We start from the raw sequence: 20,439 nt of genomic DNA, 5'->3' as shown, positions 1-20,439 counted from the left end.
TGCCTGATTGCCCTGGCCAGAACTTCTAACACTATGTTGAATAGGAGTGGTGAGAGAGGGCATCCCTGCCTTGTACCAGTTTTCAAAGGGAATGCTTCCAGTTTTTGCCCATTCAGTATGATATTGGCTGGAGCACATGCCTTTTACTGAGCACTTATTACATGTCAGCACCATGCTACGTCCTTTAAATACCTTATTCCATTTAATTTTCATAATGATTTCAAAAGGTATAATCCTTATTTTATATATAAAGTGTGGCAGATTGTATTTTCCAAAGATGGTCACAATACCCCTACCCCTCCATTCCACACCTTCTTACGATGCGATGCTGAGCCTTCTCTTACTGAAAGGTAGAATCTATGTTCCTTCTCTTTTAATCTGGTTGGGGTTGTGACTACGGCAGAAGTCACACTGTGTCACTTTTGAGGGTAGGTTATGAAAGGTGATACAGCTTCTGCCTGCTTCTTTTTGGGACACTTATTCTTGGAACCCAGCCATCGTGCTGTGAGGAAGCCCGCGGAGGAGCCAGGAGAGGGCACGTGTAGGTGTTCAGGCCAAAAGCCTCGACTGCCAGACATGTAAAGGACGGAGTGAGCCCTCAGATGATTCCTTCCCCCAGCTGTCAAGTCATCCACAGCCTTCTAGATTTTCCATCGAAGGCCCCAGATACAAGCAGAGACAAATCATCCCATGGTGCCCCTTTCCAAATTTCCTGACCCATGAAATCCATGAGCTTAATAAAATGACTTTTTTTTTTGTCACAAGTTTGGAGTGATTTGTTATACAGCAATAGTGGTAGAGGCTCTGACATGAAAAGCTAGTTGCCCAGAATCACACAGAAAATTAGTATAAGAGGCAGAACTAAGCCCAGGCCCAACTCCAGAGCCCACGCTCTTAGCTGCTCTGTTGAGAAAGCCCTACAAATTTACAATTCCTGCAAAACCAATATCCACCACTCTTGAGATGTAAAGAAAAATGAACCTAATGCTGACCTCAAGGAAAAAAAAGCAGGTGCCCAGGAGAGCAGGAATGGACTTGTGGACAGTCTGGTTTGGCAGGGAACGGTTACTACCAGAGAAATGAGTAACACTAGCAAAGTGGGCAGGTGTGTGGATCCAGTTCTTGTCCAATAACTGAGCTGAGAAATAACACTGGGATGGGATGAGTGATGCTGCCAATATCCTCCAGTCATAACACTGAATCTGGCAGCTTTCCTCCTCCTGCTGGAAACAGCCTCTGGACTTTCCTCTGGCCGGAGGTGGGCCAGCAGCACAGCCAGATAAGGAGATGCCTGTCAGTGAGTCTCAGAAGACTCTTAGCAAGGAATAAATGATTGGTGGGGGACCAGGGATAGGGTGAGAAGGAAGTGAGGTGATTAACATAATGGAAGGGAAAGAAAATCAAGATTTTTCACTCTCTGGTATGTACTATGTACTAGGCCTCTGTTTGCTCATGTATTCTTATAATGATCCTGTGATATTGGTATGCATGGACCTTTTTTCAAATTTGAGGAAACTGAGGCTCAATGGTTAACTTATTGGCTCAAGTCTGAAAGCTTAGCAGCTGGTGGAGCTAGGATCCAAACCCAGGTCTATCTGAATAATAGGATCCTTGGCCTCAAAACACAGTCCTCTCTCCTTCTTTGCTTGACTTGTCCCCCCAACCCCTTTGTCTTACCTGTAGTTCCTCCTATAAGTCTTGCTTAATCCCTTGGGACCAGCCCAAGTTTCTCCTTTTCCATAAGCCAGCCCAGATCATTTTAGTCCTCAGTGATCTTTCTCTCTTCTCTACCTATTGACTATTAATCCCACTTTTGGGAATTATTCAAATGCATGTTCTGCTTTATTATCTACTTTTCTCCTTGCATACCTTGGTTCTTCTACTGCGTTGCAAATGTAGAGGTCTGAACTCACTTCTTGCTTCTTTAAATCTGCAATAATACTTAGTTAGCTTTGTGCCTAATGCAAGGTTTAGATCCCAGGTGGTGCTCAATTTAAAACATCGGAGTGATGACTCCTTTCTTGTATCTGTAGAAATACATGCCCACAATAGCCAGAACCAAAGTCAAGCAAACTCCCTTTCTATTGACTTTTTTTCCATTCCCAAAATGAGACATGAAAGAGAAAATGAATCTCAGGGGGGTCCCCAGCCAGGAAGACATTTTCCTAATAGCCCCTTCTACCTGATGCTCAGGAGATAACCTGGCAGCAGTGGTGGCCAGTGGGTTCCCAAGTGCTCAGCCAGGACCCTTTGAATCCCAGAAGTTAGAATGTGGCTGGCAAAGTTCCATCCATGGTAGACTAAGTCTTAACACCAGTCAACAAAGGTGGTCCACAAGAAGTTGAGAGCTACTTCCTAGAGGTCTTCTTGATGGCAACTGAAGAAGTGGTCCAACATTACCTATTTTACACACTGTGTGTTTCTAAGGTGACACTTTAATAGCCTCATAGCAGGGTACAGGGCCCCAAAAGTCATGGTATTGGGTTTATCATTAAACTTGGTAAACTCTGAGCCCTTGGCCAATGAATACCTAGGAAGGATCTTGATTGACAGGTACCATGGCTCAACCCACCTTGTTGAGCTATGGTAGCCGTCAATCAAGATTCTTTCTAGGTATTCATTGGTATTGGCTCCCTCCCTTACGTGTCTCCCTATCTGCCTCAGTGCCTTTGTTCATGATCATTCCCCAGCAGGGATTCCCTCCTCATTTCTCTTTGCTTCTGTGGAAAAATCTTATTTCGTCTTTCAAGGCACCATTCAATGCTTCCCAGAAGTCTCTGTTCACCTTAACCCACACGAATTTTTCCTTTCTCAGAAGAACTCTAGCACTGATTCCATGAAGTATGTGTAACAAAGGATTTTGTACAACCCTTGGTTTTACATTTCCCTAGTTCCTGTGTTCCAGGGAGGCAGCATGGGGCAGTGAAAAGAGCCTATAATTTGGATCAGCAAGACCATAACCTACGACTTCCTGGTACTGTGACCCTGAAGATCTCTACAAAGTAGCACAGCCATTATTGTTCATCCTCCTCAACAGTTGCTTCTTGCTCCTTTGGATGATGGGCTGGCATTTCTTTCACCAGCTTTCTACTGATGGACACTAAGCCATCTCCTGTTTTTTAAAACAGTGAAATGAATGTCCTTATGCATTCATCTTACCACATTTGCATGACCATTTCTATAGGATAAATGGAATTCACCCATAGGATAAATAGATTCCAGATCTCTCTCACAGTCACAATTTTAAGGCCATTTCTGATTCTATTTTCCTGTTTTCTCCCCATTTATCCTTCCTACTTAAAGTGCTACAGTTAACAACATGCCCTCTCCAGCTTTGGCTGTGACTATGGAATGTCCCACAGTCCCTTCCCAGCTGAAGTTGACTTTCCAAAGTGGCACCAGTTACATTTTTGCTCTTATCCCTGTCTCACCATCTCCCTCACTCCAACTGAGCAGGTTGCACCCGATTTTGGTAGGGGCAAAATGCTCTCTTGGGTCCTCACTTCCGCTCCCTCAGGAGATGACTCTTAAAGACAAAGATACTGTTAGGAATAATACAAATTAAATAAAAATTCAAAGCAAGGCCCACTAAAAAAATCAGAGTTAGGGAATCCTATAAAGGAAAAAGGATGTCCCCCCTTTTATAAAAATTATAAGAATCCCTGGAGGGCCCTAAGGGACCTTCAGAAGATTGCTGGTCTTGGAAGACAGCTGTGTGTCAAGGATAAATCATGGGTATTAGAATCAGACAGACACAGGTTATAATCTCAACCCTGCTGGGTACCCACATGCAAGTGAATTAATCTCTCTGAGCCCCAGTTTTCTCATCACAAAATGGTGTTGATATACCAGGCAGAGTTGTCAAGAAGATCAGCCGTAACATGATCTAACATTTATCAGATTGCCTGACACACAGTAGGTACAACACATGAAACAAAGAAATTTTTGCTACTATTTTTCCAGCAAAGAGATCAGAGCTTTCCTGAATAGTGGGGTAGCTGGTAACATTAGGATGACAAGGTAACTTTATTTTCTGGTTCCCTTTAATTTCTTTATCTCCAATTCTTCTCCAAATCCATTCAGAGACCAGGACTGAGTTGCCCTGTGTTGCACAAGTAGTTAGTGACAGCTAGAAATTCTCTCCATTAACCGATTTTCTCTTCATTAAATGAAAAATAGGACAGAGTCCTAGCTACTGTGAAGATAGACATTGAACAAACATATATTGAGTATTTAGAACACACAACCCCTCATGTCAAGTTTTGAATGAGTTGTAGAAATGAGTTTACTAGTCTCAATAAGGAACAGACATGGTAACTATAGTGCAGTGTTAAAGATTTAAGATGCCCTCTGAGAGGTGTAGGTGACAGCAACAATGGCAACAGCAGCAATAACAACAGCATTTACTGTGTGTCACCCCTATGCAAGGCAAATGCTTTCCGTGAATCACATCATTTAATTCTCAGAATATCTCATTTGAGATAGGTCTTATTATTTCCCCTATTTTCCAGAAGTGGAAACTGGGTGTAGGAAAGTTATTTTCTAAAGCTCACACAGTTAGTAGGTGGTAGAGTCAGAATTCAATCCCAGCCAGCCCTGCTGCAGAGTTCAAGCTTATAACTATGACTGTAAAGCACAGATTCAGAGGAGTAATTGGGGTTGGTTGGGGGAGAGTGAGAAGGCAACATTTGCAAATGGGGAAGGAGTTGAGCAGGAAAGTTGGGAAAAGTCACTCCAAGCAGAGGGAACAACAAAGGCATAATGGGAGTATGGAGCTGGGAGACAGAATGAAGCACAACTTGGCTTGGTTGGAGCCTTGGCTAAGCTGGGAATTGTAAGGAGGTGAGCCTTAGATGGGGAGTTAGGGCAATACTAGAGACCATCTTACTCCCATTTTGCAGAGGAAAAAGTGAGACACAGAGAGAGAAAGTGACTCATCCAGTGGGTTAGTAGTAGCTGAGATTGAGTTTCTTTTTAAGTTCCTTTACCACCTCCTCCATCCCTTGTGACAACAGCTGGTCCTACTTCTGCCTTTGGGTGGGACTCCACTCTGCTTTAGCAGGCACTGTGCCTCCTTATTTTGAGGCCCTTTCTCCTTAAGCCACTAGATGCAAACAGTGACTGTCATCAGCTAGGTTTGTGGTTTCTGTTAGTGTCCTTGACACCATTTATTTTCTGCTGGGTGTCTTGGACTTAATTCACCTATTATCCCCTTTGGACATAGCTAGAGGTAAAAGCATATGTAAGTGGTGTAGCAAAAATGATTCATTCGCCACAGTTGGATGGTGGTACCTAACTCATATTCAAAACCATCAGGCTCCCCAGAGGGGTTTCAGCATACTTTCCCCATCAATTCAATTAGCTATGCTTTCATTTTTTTTTTCTGTCTAGAACTCAGTACTTCTTTGCAGGTAAACAATTGGGTTTCTTGGTCACAGGTGCTATATATCCAGTGAGGGTTTAAAAGAAAAACAAGAGGTCTCTCTGGGAAAATGCAGAACCTATGAAGATGTAGCTAGCCATAAATAGGCTTCTCTGGATACAGAAATTTAGGGACCGTCTTTCTTTTAGTGCAGCTACCATTTATGGCCTGGATTTTCCAAAGTATATGAAAGGAAAGAAAAATACAGCAATCAGATTTCATACTTGTAATCAAAAATAGAGGGGAAAGGGAGAAAAATTCCATTAAAAAATATATAAATAAGATATTCCAAGTGTGTCTAATGCAGTAAGTACGTACGAAGGTTGTTTTATGCCTCACCATTCTTTTAGGGCTCTCAAACTGGTGGCGTACAAGCTGAAGCTAGGCATGCTTTTGTTTGGTCTGCACAGAGTTCCCATGGCAATGACTGTCCAGAGCTGAGGGGGAGCTATCCTTTCTAGCTGACACATGCATGTGCAGTTCATCACAGCCCCCGGCTGACTTCCACTCCTATGCTATTGAACTTACACTAATTATCTGTGTGATTTTGGCTATGTCCCTTCCCCTCCCTGTCACCCAGAATCCTCACCTATCGAATTGGGATGGCCATGTTAATCACATTTTTATTTTGTTTATTGCCTGCCTCTTCTCTCTGGAATGCAAGCTCCAGGAGAGTAGGAGTTTTTGTCTGCTATGTTCTGTGATGTCTCTCACAGTACCTTGAACAATGTTTGTTAAATAACAGTTGCTAAAGAAATACTTAATGAATAAATAAATGAATAATTGGTACTCAACATCCCTTTCAGCTCTGTGAAAAACTTTCTGAAAATTTTCCTATTGTAATTTTGGAGAAAAAAAATCTCTCCCTCAATTAAACTGCTCAAAGTATAAACTTCCAGAACAATCTAGAGAGAACAATTATGCTTCCCCCTTGCTGATGGCCAGAACTGCTGGCTGAGACACAGAAAACGATGGTTGCATTTGCATATCCAGTGAAGGCTTTTATTCTCCTGTCACTGCACTCATTTTAACACTTCCGTGCTGCTTTTGGAGCTTGTGAAACTTCTACTCTTCTTCTCAAAGGTCTGTAAAACTGCTCAGTAGCACAACCTGGTTCTGGGTCTCACCATCAGGTAGCAGAAGATTAAAATGGAAAAAGTAGGAGCCATTGATCTGGAGTTCCACACCCCATCCCCCATGATGGGGGCCACCCCTACACAGTCCATGCACACTTCACACCTGCCATGACTGCAGAATTACCTCACCTGGGACAGTCCCTTTGTGTTGGTGTTGCTTGCTAATGGAGAGGAAAACACAGTCAAGGGGGAAATACGCTGGTGAAACCCTTGGTAAGTTCCTCTTGCTGGCTTGGCCTGCAGAAGGCAGGGCCATCAGGACAGTCAGGCCCCTGCTTTGAAGGCCACAGTCAACCCCCAGTGCCAAGGGCCTTGCTCACCCAGCAAGTAACATACTATAGGGTAGTGAGCCAGCAGACCCTGGGCTCCATGTTTACGGCTTTTGACTAGCATAATTTCTAGCTGCCCTATGGGCCTTGCTTTTCATATTTTTAAGCTGACTTCCCTGGACAGCACGCTAGTTCAATGACTTCCAACTTTAATGCTCATCAGCCCTGGGGCAGAAGTGGGTGGGGAGGCTTATGAAACATGTAGAACTTTCTCTCCAACTGCAGTTTCAAATTCTAGAGAGCTGAAATGCAGTCTTAGAACCTGCATTTGGACAAACATCCCAGGTGATTCTGATGCAGAAGGTCCCAGCAGAAACCCCCATGCCTAGTCCCAAGACCCAGATTATCTATTGCACATTTCCTGCTCATCATTTTTGACACATCCTTGTGACACTGTTCCTTGCAGAAACGAACCTGTGGCCTAAATGAGGTTTGCCTTTTCAAAATGAGAAATGTTTCACAATTTCAGACTGCCTTCATCAACTTGCCTCAGTATTTACTCTCAGGCTCTTTCCCTTCCCCACAATACTCCAGTGACATCAAGATGAGCAAGAGAAATGGGTTTGCACAGCTCTTGCTGGGAGGGGAGGACAGAGAGCAGGAGGTGGAAAGGGGAAGGTTTCTCATAGACTCTCAGTGCCAGAGGCATTCTGGTTGCTATGAAACTAGTGTGTGAATGCAAAGGTCAGGCTATCGTTGGTTATTGGCTTGGGCTCTCCTCATTGGCCACTGTCTTTCTATGGTGAGTCAGTTAAAAGGCCCTCAACAAGGCTGGGCACAGTGGCTCACGCCTGTAATCCCAGCACTTTGGGAGGCTGAGGTGGGTGGATCACAAGGTCGGGAGTTCAAGACCAGCCTGGCCAACATGGTGAAACCCCAGCTCTACTAAAAACACAAAAATTAGCTGGGCGTGGTGGCACGCGCCTGTAATCCCAGCTACTGGGGAGACTGAGACAAGAGAACTGCTTGAACCTGGGAGGCGGAGGTCGCAGTGAGCTGAGATCATGCCATTGCACTCAAGCTCCGGGCAACAGAGCAAGACTCCGTCTTGGAAAAAATTAAATCAATAAATAAATTACTGGAGGGAGGAGGTTATGATATCAGGCTCCAGGAGATCTCCAAAGGGCCATCGCTTACCCGCCTGAGACTTCTTCTCCTGGGAGTAATTATCTCCACCAGGTGGAGACAATTATTACACATTCCAATACAGTTTATGATCAAGAATAAAAGAGAGAATTCTGAAAGCTAAAGTCATAATTTCCCATTTTCCTCTATTCCCCTGGCACCCTCTAACATCCTCTCATTCTCTTATTAAAGTCACCTGAACCCAGAAAAATACTGATGCCGTGGAGAAACCATTGGGGAAGTGGGGCCGTGGGTGCAATAAGCTGAAGAAGCTCACTCTCAGTTCATTCGAAGGCAATGCAGCCTTGGGCTGAGACTGCAGTGTAGGGTAGCATTGGATTGGGCACCAACTAGCCATAGGTATCACCTGGGTGATCTTAGAGAAAATGCCTTTCCTCCCCTCTCTGGCCTCAGTTTCCTCATGTGTAACATGGGGTGGGTAAACTAGAGCATCCTATTGATCCTGCCCAGAGCTAATAGACCCTGGCACTGTAGTTCCATGTTTTCCAAATGCTTCCTCCCCCTTGGACTCACCCTTGATTCTTCCCCCACTCATCCTCATAGATCCAATACATCAGCAAGTCCTGTCAATTCTAGTCTCAGAGTGAACCATAAATCCATGTCGATGACCATCATTATAATTTCCATCTCTGTAATTTCCCCACGATGGCTGTGAGAGCCTCTTGCTTGGTCCCTCTGCTTCCACTCTGGACTCTTCTCTGCCCCAATTCATTTTCCTCATAGCTCCCTAGAGTGGTATTTTAGCATACAAATCAATCCTTCCCTTGCTTAAAACCCTCTAATGGTCTTCTATTGCATTTACAATAAAACATGAAATTTAAACTGTGACCACAGGGCCCTGCACGGGCCTCTGCCTCTTCCTCCAATATTATCTCAAACCCCTGTCCTTTCGATTCACAGTAAGCCAGACACACTGGTCACTCCTCCAGTCCTCGAGAGCACTAAACTCTTTTTCACCTGAGAGCCTTTGCGCATGGCTATTTATGTCTCTTAGCTCTGTACAAGTCTAGCTCATTCTCACCCATCAGCTCCTCAGAGAAACCTTCTCAGAACACCCCAAGTAAGACTTGTTTAATTCCACTTCTTGTATTATCTATTGCAACAGCAGGTTCATTTTATTCATAGCACATCCCAACTTACACATTCACGAACGTTTGTTTAATGTCTCTTATATCACTATACTGCCAGTTCCTTGAAGCAAAGACTCCTGCCCTCCACACTCCAACATCAATATATCTTCATATCCTCAGCACCTAGAACCATGCCCTGCATGTCGTAAGCAGTTAGCAGTATCTGTTGAATAAATGAATGATCTTGACCACACGTACAGGGAAATGGACGGGAAATGGACCAGAAATGAAAGTTGAGGGAGCTAAAGATAAATTTTGTCTGTGATGATTTTTATTCCTTCTTTAACGTACTCCTCAAAATCGAAACTATCTATTAAAAATAGGTCTTTGGGCTGGGCACAGTGGCTCATGCCTGTAATCCCAGCACTTCAGGAGGCTGAGGTAGGCAGATCACTTGGGTTCAGGAGTTCAAGACCAGCCTGGGCAGCATAGGGAAACGTCATCTATATAAAAAATACAAAAATTAGCTGGGTGTGGAGGCTTGTGCCTGTAGTCCCAGCTACTCACGAGGTTGAGGTGGGAGGATAGCTTGAGCCCAGAAGGTCAAGCTATGATGTCAAGTTATGCAGTGAGCCGAGATTGTACCACTACACTCCAGCCTGGGTGACTGAGTTTTAAAAAAGTTTTTTTTTTCTTTTTTTTTGAACAAGAAAGAAGCAGGCCTAAAAGTGAATTCATGGGTCCCTTTTTAATCTCATCATCAACTTAATTTAAAAAAAATTGTAATCTGTGATCATAGTTGAAGTGATTTTTAACTTTCACTGTTAAAATGGGTTATATAAACCAATTTATTGAATATACATTTCAAAGGGTGGGTGGAGGAGTCTTTAAAGCATTTCACTAGCATTCACTGGCATACACCATTGACTGCTAATTCTGGATTCCAGTGCAGAAAACATTGACTTTAGGCACAGTGGCCAATATTGTCAGTTGATTCCCCCAATATCGATTCCTACCCTGCCTACTCTAGAGGCTGGGAAACCTAAATTCTTGCCTTCTCAGCCTCTCTTGCCACTAGAAATAATCATGGCCACTGTCCTGACCAATGAGAAAGAAGCAGACATCTGTGTGGGTTGGAGAGTATTTTGTTAAGCTTTTGTTCTTCTGATCCAAAAAGACAGAAATAGAAGGCAACACTTTTTTTCCTTCATGCTGTTTGAACATGGACACAATATTTGGGAACCGCCATCTTATGAACAAGAAGAAAAGGCCAAGATAATTGCAGAACGGCCAATCTGGATTTCACCACAAGCCACTACCTGCTACCACTTTCTTACATGTGAGAAAGATAACCCTTTTTACTGGGTTATCTTTATCTTTACCGTATTACTATGGTCAGGTTTTGATGTTATTTGCAGACAATTACACTTGGCCACATTTTGTTGGTTTTTGGTTACTAGACTTTAACATCAATTTTGAAGAGATTAGAAGGAGTTAAAGCTACTTGTGGCTAAGTGCAGATACATGCAATTCAGATGAAATTGATTTCCACAAATTCTAGATAAGTAAGGGTTTATGACATTTTCTTTAAATAAGCAGCAAGATCAGTTAATTGAAGCTCATTTGAAAGGATGTTGGATGAATGCCAGCTTTAAATGCCCCTTCTACTATAGCACCCAGAGTGTCTAACACAGTACCGTGCATATCAGAAGGTCATGAAACTTACTGACTTCATCAGGAAATATATAAACGACAATGACAACAAAAGTTTCTATTGATGTTTTTCATTGTCTGCTTAGTCTATAACTTTGATCACTGTCTTAGCATCCTTGTCTCTTTGTCTGGGTCAAGGTAAGATGAAGTACATGTCTCTTCCCTTCTACATATATTTCCAAGAAACATTTTGATACATTCTCACTCTCAAGGGAGATTTTACAGGCTCCTAAACTCTGGATTAACCTTTTTATCAAGGCTGGCTTTATTAAAAAGTCCATCTCAAGTGGATCAAAGTTCTAACTTACTCTGGCAGTTCACCCTTGTGTCTGTCCGACCTTTCAGCCAAAGTCAACAACCCTTCCTCCCAGTTCTTATGAGAAGGAGCCTTAGGAATCCAGATATTGCTGGTCTCTGGAGTAAACCACTGGCTATTTCTGCTTTGTTAATGGACTTCTCAAGAAGAAGGTATTAGGCTTTCAAATCAGTGTGAGCCGTGGTGGCATTGTTTCTTCCAGTGAAGTTTAGACAAAATCCAATTAAAAAAATCAATAACATAATAAAAAAAAAAGCATCCAGTTGTTGCACTTCCTGTGTGAAGGCTGGGTACTGTGTTACAGGCTCTATACATACTTTTAAACTTTCCAATGACATTTGAGGTAGGAACTGTTATTTCCATTTTATTAATGAAAAAGAGGCATAGAGTGGAATTGTTTTATTAAAATCAGGGAGGAGGGAGGCTGGGTATGTTGTTCAGTTTCCTCTTCACTCCGTGTCAACTCCTACGATACCCTACTGGAACCCTCAAAAGTCCAGAAAGCATAGTTTGAAAATCCTCTTGCAGCCAGAGGTCACAAACTCAAACACCCTCTGGGACCAGCTGAATAACACAGGAACAAAGAAGGTCAGGTTGGGGCTGGGGTGAACCTTGAATGCGCGGACCTGTTCAAGAGGACAGCTACCACTCAATTTTGGACAACCATTGCCAAATTCTGTACAGATTAAACAAAAACATGTCTGACAGAAGATTCAGTTTATGGACCACAAGATTGAAACCCCTGGAGGAATAGTGGGGAGAAAGAAAACACACCCTGAGATCACAGCATAAAGGTGCTGTGAAAAGATGAGATGCTCACTGATGAAGGAAATAAAGGAGAAAAAACAAGTTCATGCGTCTTTTCTGACACCTGTATGTTGTGATGGCCCTACATTATACTGACTAGTTAGGAATTGTTTCTTCCCACTGTTTATCCACGGGCCTGATTTATTTTTAAGCAAGCCCTTCCCCTGCTTGGTTCTCTCTACTCTTCACCATGTGTTTGCCAGTATTGGCCAAGCAGCCAGTCTCACACCTCCTCTCCCACGCACCCCCCCACCCCCCACTGTCTTCTTATTTAAAGAAAAACAAGATTATAATGAACGATGAGACTTTCTAAGTTATACAGCAGGCAAAATAAGTCCTGAGGGAAGCTTGTTAGAAAGAATTTACTCCATTGCCGCTTAGGGATATTGGTCCTCATTGACACTGAAATGCAAAACGTAGATGGGTGGTAAAGATGCCTCCAGGACATGTCTGTGAGACCTTGATATTATGCACTTATGCCTCCAGATCTATCCATGGAGGCCAAATTCTGAGCCATGACTCCCTGTAGGCTTTTGAAATTTGGTAATCTAAGAGAGTGCCTACTGGAAAAAGAGTTCATAGACATTAAGCAACTGTAAAAAGAAATAGAGTCAGTGTTTATTTATCAGGCAAATTGGTGGGGTATTGTGGCATGCACATCCAGAATGTAGTCAAAAGAACAGGAGGTCAGTAAATGTAAGACTTGGTCTAGACTGGCAGCTTTCCTACTTTTTCCCCCACACTCTCCTGTCCACTCTTTCTCTTTTCTTAGCTTCAGTAACTTTTTTTTCCAAAATAAATTGTGTTCACAAGTCCAATATATAAAACAGACAAAAATGGAGCTATTCTGATTCCATACTGGGGGCTAAAATCCCACTGATTTGGTTACCTGAGTGCTTTCAATGCAATATCTGAGGCACCACTGAGAAATTCCATTTTCTTTTTCTTTCTTTCTTTCTTTTTTTTTTTTTTTTTAAGACGGAGTCTTACTCTGTCACCCAGGCTGGAGTACAGTGGCACGATCTTGGCTTACTGCAACCTCTGCCTCCCGGGTTCAGGTGATCCTCTCACCTCAATCTCCTGAAGTAGCTGGGATTACAGGCACCTGCCACCACACCCGGCTAATTTTATTTTTATTTTTATTTTTATATTTTGTATTTTTAGTAGAGACAGGGTTTCACCATGTTGGCCAGGCTAGTCTCAAACTCCTGATCTCAAGTGATCCACCTGCCTCGGCTTCCCAAAGTGCTGGGATTACAGGCATGAGCCACCATGCCTGGCCTGAAATTCCATTTTTTAATCACAAGAAACAAATTTACATCATCACTGGAACTAGATTATTTCCAGAGTCTTACTCAGAACCAAAGAAAAGAAGAACGTTTTTCTCGTGAAGATGAAGACGCCAACATCTACTAGGGTGAGGTGACTTTCCGAGGGCCACATAAAGGGCCCACGTACTAGAACCAGTGCTAGAACTTACTCATAGTCCAGTGCTCTTCCCACCATGCAGAAGTAGTAAAGGACAGCGTTCTGAATCTCAGCTCACTTGCCTACTAACTATGTAACACTGGCAAGATAGTCAACATTTCTGTGGTTCCTCATTTGTAAAAAGAGACATGATGGGAGTACCACCTTATGTTCGTGTAACGACTTAATGAGATAAGGCATGCACGGGACTCAGAACCTTGCTTGGCATTTGGTAGGTGCTTCATAAGTGTTAGTTGTACCACACATTGCTTCCTTCTTTCCTCTGTACCTTTCAGCTACAATGCATCAGTCATAATTATGCCTATTAACCTTGACAGAGCACATCAACCATACAGCAGACAGAGATGGCCCAGCCACAGGATGATCCAGATAATCCACAGCATACAATGGACAGTTGACTGTAAAGAATAGTTGAAAAACCGAATACAGTGGAGTCTGACATAATTCATCTCTTTACTTTCCAGCATTTTTTTAAAAAACAAACCAACAAAAACAAACAAACAAAAACAAAACCATAGCATTAGGCAAAGGGATTGAGAAGAGTTGACTGACCTGGGAGAAATGTCACATCCTTGCTGCATGAAGGCTCCCAGAGAGAACCACAAACTGTTGAATATCCCAAACTCATTGGATTGGTCACTGGTTGTCTGGTCCCGTCCTTCCTCAAACTCTTCACTGTGCCATTCATAGGGACTGAAGCGGCTGACCAGGAAGAGGACGACACTCACTCCAATGTAGGCAAAAACAATGCACATCCAAATCTCATAAGCCAAAGGATCAAGGAAGGAGAAGACGCCCGGCTTGGATTTCTGTGGTTTTTTAATCATGATGGAGATCCCCAAACTCATAAATGGTTTGGAGAAATCTATAACTTCTTCCCGGACCAAAGTGATAGTTAAGGGAGCCACAGCCACATCTGCTCTCTGAAAAAAAAAAAGATGCAGGTGAGCTCAGCAGCCCTTTTCATTCTCTCGTTTGTCTTCTCATTGTGACTATTCTTTTGTGTCTTAAAGGATATGAGAGTGGGAAAGAATCTTTGAAGTTCAACCCCTCCTACTCTATAAAATATTTTTGATGAGTGGATGGTCAGTTCAATATCTTACAAGAGATTTTCTAATTATTTGACAGTTCTGAATGTTAGAGACATCTTCCTCATACTAGAAGAAGGAAGCTGTTGTGATATCTGCTGTTTTTGCTTGCTCAGCAGCTCCCCCTACTTTCTCTGGCAGGGGAACCATTCTTGCCCCACTCTCGGTCCTACAGGTTGGAATGAGGCTGATCCCTCTGGCTACATGGGGAAGCAGGTGACCCAGGTCCCAGTCAATCCATGTACCCCACTCCCCTGGCCAGAATCATCCATTCAGAGATGACATAGGATTCAAATGGGTTTACTGAGAACTAGTCCTAAGAGATTCAGAGGATGACCTCTGATGTCATAATTTGGGCCACTGTAAATTCAGGGCTTACCCTGGATTCCCTAGGAACCTGTGTCAATACATCCCTCTGTATTGACACAGAGGAATCCAAGAACATGAGCCAATGCTTCAGTTTGCCTAAGCCAGTTTGAATTGGGTTTCTTTTTCCTGCAACCAAGATAGTCCTGACTAAAGGCAAATTTAACTAAATAGACATTTATTGAACACTTACTATGTGCAATCTCCAGACTGAAAGTTGTAGGTAGACTATGGTCCTCAACCTCAGGAAATTACAAATTAGTAGGAGACATAGAAACACACAAACAATTTTCCAGTCTACAAGGTGAAAGGGGTATGTGTTATCCAAGATATACAGAGTACTACCAGAGACCAGGGAGGGATTCATTCTGGCTGCGGAGATAAGGGACTGCATCTTGGAAGAGGTGGCATATAAAGTAGGCATTGAAAGAGGTGTAGGATTTTGACAGGTTGCTCTAGCATGGAACAGCATTCTAGGAGGAGGGAACCATGGGAATAATAGCCTGTGATGAAAAGGTAAAGTAGTATTGCAGTCATTTTCTTCTTCAGGAAGAAGTCTAAGAAATACATATATAACACAGTTTTTAAATTTCAAATCCAGCATGCAGATAAACATAAAAAGGTTGCAAGAAATATTCATCTAAACTCCAAAGGCTGGAACCATTTGGAGGGCTCAGAAGAAGACAGGAAAATGTGGGAAAGTTTGGAACTTCCTAAAGACTTGTTGAATGGCTTTGCCGAAAATGCTGAGAGCAATATGGACAATAAAGTCTAGGCTGAGGTGGTCTCAGATGGAGAGGAAGAACTTGTTGGGAACTGGAGCAAAGTTGACACTTGTTATGTTTTAGCAAAGAGACTGGCAGCATTTTGCCCCTTCCCTAGAGATTTGCAGAACTTTGAACTTCAGAGAGATGATTTAGGATTCTGGTGGAAGAAATTTCTAAGCAGTAAAGCATTCAAGAGGTAACTTGGGTGCTGTTAAAGGCAGCTGTTAAAGACTGTTAAAGTTTTATAAGGGAAGCTGAGCATAAAAGTTTGGAAAATTTGCAGCCTGACAATGTGATAGAACAGAAAAACCCATTTTCTGAGGAGAAATTGAAGCGGCTGAAGAAATTTGCATAAGTAATGAGGAGCCGAATGTTAATCCCCAACACAATGGGGAAAATGTCTCCAGAGCATGTCAGAGGTCTTCACAGCAGCCCCTCCCATCACAGGCCCAAAGACCTAGGAGAAAATTGTTTTGTGGGCCAGGCCCAGGGACCCTGTGCTGTGTGCAGCCTAAGGACTTGGTGCCGTGTGTCCCAGCCACTCCATCCATGACTAAAAGGTGGCAAGGTACAGCTTGGGTTGTTGCTTCAGAAGGTGGTAGCCCCAAGCCTTGGCAGCTTCCATGAGGCATTGAGCCTGTGGGCACACAGAAGTCATGAACTGTGGTTTGGTAACCTCTGCCTAGATCTCAGAAGATGTATGGAAACGCCTGGATGCCCAGGCAAAAGTCTACTGCAGGGGTGGGGGGCTCATGGAGAACCTCTGCTAGGGCAGTGCAGAAGAGAAATGTGGGGTTGAAGCCCCCATACAGTGTCCCTACTTGGGCACCTCCTTAGTGGAGCTGTGAGAAGAGGGCCACTATACTCCAGACCCCAGAATGGTAGATCCACTGACAACTTGCACTGTGAGCCTGGAAAAGCCACAGACACTCAACACTAGCCTATGAAAGCAGCCAGGAAGGAGGCTATACCCTGCAAAGCCACAGGGGCATAGCTGCCCAAGACCATGGGAACCCACCCCTTGCATCAGCGTGACCTGGATGTGAAACGTGGAGTCAAAGGAGATCATTTTTGAGCTTTAAGATTTGACTGTCCCATTGGATTTCAGACTGGCATGGGGCCTGTAGCCCCTTTGTTTTGTCCAATGTCTCCCATTTAGAATGGCTGTATTTATCCAATGCCTGTACCCCCATTGTATCTAGAAAGTAACTAACTTCCTTTTTTTTCAGATTTTATTTTATTTATTTACTTATTATTTTTTTTAGACAGAGTCTCACTCTGTTGCCCAGGCTGGAGTGCAGTGGCACCAACATGGCTCACTGCAACTTCTACCTCCCGGGTTCAAGCAATTCTCCTGCCTCAGCCTCTGAGTAACTGGGACCACAGGCTTGCACCACCATGCCTGGATAATTTCTGTATTTTTAGCAGAGATGAGGTTTCACCATGTTGGCCAGGCTGGTCTTGGACTCCTGACCTAAAGTGATGCGGTCACCTTGGCCTCCCAAAGTGCTGGGATTGTAGGTGTGAACCACTGTGCCTGGCCAACTAACTTGCTTTTGATTTTACAGGCTCATAGGTGGAGGGGACTTGCCTTGTCTTAGATGAGACTTTGAACTGTGGACTTTTGAATTAATGTTGAAATGAGTTAAGCCTTTGGGGGACTGTTGGGAAGGTATGATTGGTTTTGAAATGTGAGGACATGAGATTTGGGAGGGGCCAGGAGCAGAATGATATGGTTTGCTGTGTCCCATATCATGTGGGAGGGACTCAGTGGGAGGTAATTGAATCGTTGGGGCAGGTCTTTCCCAAGCTGTTCTCATGATAGTAAGTCTCACGAGATCTGATGTTTATTATAAGGGAGAATTTTCCTGCACAAGCTCTCTCTTTGCCTGCTGCCATCCACGTAAGATGTGACTTGCTCTTCCTTGCCTTTCACCATGATTGCAAGGCTTCCACAGCCATGTAGAACTATAAGTCCAATTAAACCTTTTCTTTTGTAAAAAAACAAAACAAAACAAAACAATAAAACTAAAACAAACAAACAAACAAAAAGAAATATTCATCCTTAGGCACCCAGCACATGGAATCACCAACCATGCCTTGCTCTCCTGTCTTTCCTACCTCTCTCCAATGGCAGAAGCACTGGCATCTACTCAATAGAAATCCACTGCTGCTGTTGGCCTGAGATCAAGAGATCCTGGAAACCTAAGAGGATTTCCAAGGACAGATGCCATGGCATTCATTTCTGAGACGAGAGACATGCTATGCGGGTCTGTTCAAGGCAAATGTCTTTCTCTTATGCTGTACAACAGTCCAGATGTGAAGCTGGTGACAGATGCTGTGCAGATCAGGGCCCTACCCACTCACCAGCTGGCTGTTGCTTAGAGATTTCCTCTGGTTACTTTCATTGTCTGGGATTATTGAGAAGGTGCTTTAAGTGGAATAGAAATCCTGGCTTCAGGATGAATTAAGTTCTCACTTGTAGAAAGAAACTTGCCATTAATCAACTTGAAGTCGGATGTAAATTTCACAGTAATTCTGTTTTTTCCTCCAATACCCACTGCATAAATCTTGATAATTTTTACAAACACAAGACACTGTAAGGGAGAAGGTATTTATTTTTGTTTGTAAACCAACAGAAAAAGAATGAGGGAGAAAACTAATGGAAATGACTTGGAGGAATTGACCACAGCTTATCCAGAAGGGAGGTGGATGAAGACCAGCTCTGAAAGGGGTAAATGATATTGCAAGGATTTGTTGGATGCTTCCTAATGTGATTTAATAAGAGTTCATAGACTGGAAATCATTGATCTATATTGCCTTTTTTTTTGGGACAGGGTCTTGCCTTGATGCCCAGGCTGGAGTGCAGTGGTGTGATCTTGGCTCTGCAACCTCTATCTCCTGGGTTCAAGCAATGCCCATGCCTCAGCCTCCTGAGTAGTTGGGATTACAGGAATGTGCCATGATGCCCAGTTAACTTTTTTGTATTTTTAGTAGAGGTTTCGCCATGTTGGCCAGGCTGGTCTCAAACTCCTGGCCTCAAGTGATCTGCCCACCTCGGCCTCCCAAAGTGCTGGGATTACAGGTGTGAGCCGCCACACTCGTCCTGTTCCATGCTGTCCTAAAGCTTAGTTCATTTTGTAGTTCAAAAATGTGTTCAATAGAACATTATTTCTGGAAGGATGGTTAATAACATGAAAATAACATAAAAATAAACATGTTTGGGGCAGGACTTCCCAGAACGTTTACATGACCACAACGCACTGAGAATTTCCAAGAGGGGTAAGTAGAATGTGGCATTTCCAGAACTATTTGGTCATGGGTCATTCATCTTCCTAAGTATCAAGAGGTACCCATGTATGCAGGATAAACACATACTGGGAGATGGTAAGTTCAACTACTTCATTTTACAGATAAGAAACTCATATCTAGGGAGGGAAGGTTGTTTGTGCAAAGCAGTAGTATTTTAGCTTGGTTAATATCGACTGAGAGGCCTCAGAAGTTGATTTCCACCACCAATAACTGAGGTTCTCACTGGAGCTTCGCTGGGTAGTGGAGGTCACAGCGGATTTCAGACCGGGCTGCTCTTCTCTACAACTCGCTGATTCTGTTGCCTCAAATGAAACAGTTGTCTTTTTGGATGCCAATTTCCTCATTTTAAAAACAGGCATAATAATTCTTGTTTTACCAATTTCACAGTCTTGTTTTGTGAGGGTCAAGATAATTCAAAATACATGAGAGTACTGTGAAGTGTGAGCACTTAAAATTACTTTCTTAAACTGACATCTTGCGACAATGGTTCTCAAACTTGAGAGTACAGTAGAGTCACCAGGAGGGCTTTTAAAGACACACACGCCAGAGTTTCTAGATTCAGTGGGCCTGGGGTGAGATGTGAGAATCTGCATTTCTAATAGGTTCCCAGGTGATGCTAATGCTGTTGGTCCAGAGACCACACCTCTAGAATCACTGACCTAGCAGATCCCAAAACAAAATATGTGACGTCTGGAAACTATCCTGGGAAAACAGCATATAGTTTTCATGTGGTAGAAAAAAGCATAAAGTGAATAAAACTATCAGAAATGGAGATCTGCTCTGAGCCAGGCACTGCATAGATGAATAGTCCCCATCACAGCCTGTGGTGAAGAATTCATGCTCCTTGTTTCACAGGGGTGGCCCCAGAGAAGTCATGTGGCCAGCAAGTTGGCAGAGTTGGAACTCAAATCCAGGTGTCTGTCTGCAAAGCTCACTCTCTGCTTCACCAAGACAAAGGACAGACAGGAAAGACAGCTGTGAAGGAGGCACCAAGATATACCATGTGAGGAGCAGAAACTTCATTTACAGCATATGGCATCTGCAAATGCAGACATTTGCTGTTCTCTCAGTTAATATTGGCTTTACCACCTAGCATTTGGATGGTGTGATTTCTACAGAGGCAGTATGTCCCAGTGTGGAGTACAAAAGCCAGAGCTGCATGTTCTGACTCTGCTTTCACTCGCTGTGTTTCCTTTGCCAAATTATCTAACATAGAGGGCCTCAGTGTCCTCATCTATAAAATGTAAACAGTAATCTTACCCACCTCATGGAGCCGATATGCAGAGTAAATGAAAGAATGTGAGTAAAGTATTCAGCATAGCACCTGGCACACGCCACATGATGAAATGTGACTACTATCATTGTTGACGAGAACAAGAGGGAGCAAAAGGAAGATAAGAGAGACCCTGATTGACTTAGTTATTTAGAAAGCCACAGAAAGAATAAATTTGGAGGCCTTCAGATGAATTTTTCCTGATC

At 43.2% G+C, this 20,439-nt stretch overlaps 1 protein-coding gene across 6 annotated transcripts in view; it reads right to left on the bottom strand.

Moving 5' to 3' along the window:
* The window catches only part of GRIA1 (glutamate receptor, ionotropic, AMPA 1), a 329,069-nt gene that overhangs the window by 89,299 nt on the left and 219,331 nt on the right, over positions 1–20,439 (bottom strand). For all 6 annotated transcript variants that reach the window (XM_011981230.1, XM_011981231.1, XM_011981236.1 and 3 more), the window contains one exon: positions 13,980–14,350. In XM_011981230.1, coding sequence (XP_011836620.1) covers positions 13,980–14,350 — 371 coding nt within the window. The remainder of the gene's footprint in view (positions 1–13,979; positions 14,351–20,439) is intronic.

This window comes from Mandrillus leucophaeus, unplaced genomic scaffold (assembly GCF_000951045.1).
Source record: "Mandrillus leucophaeus isolate KB7577 unplaced genomic scaffold, Mleu.le_1.0 Scaffold222, whole genome shotgun sequence".
NCBI lineage: Eukaryota > Metazoa > Chordata > Mammalia > Primates > Cercopithecidae > Mandrillus > Mandrillus leucophaeus.
This window is presented reverse-complemented; position numbering and strand designations above follow the sequence as displayed.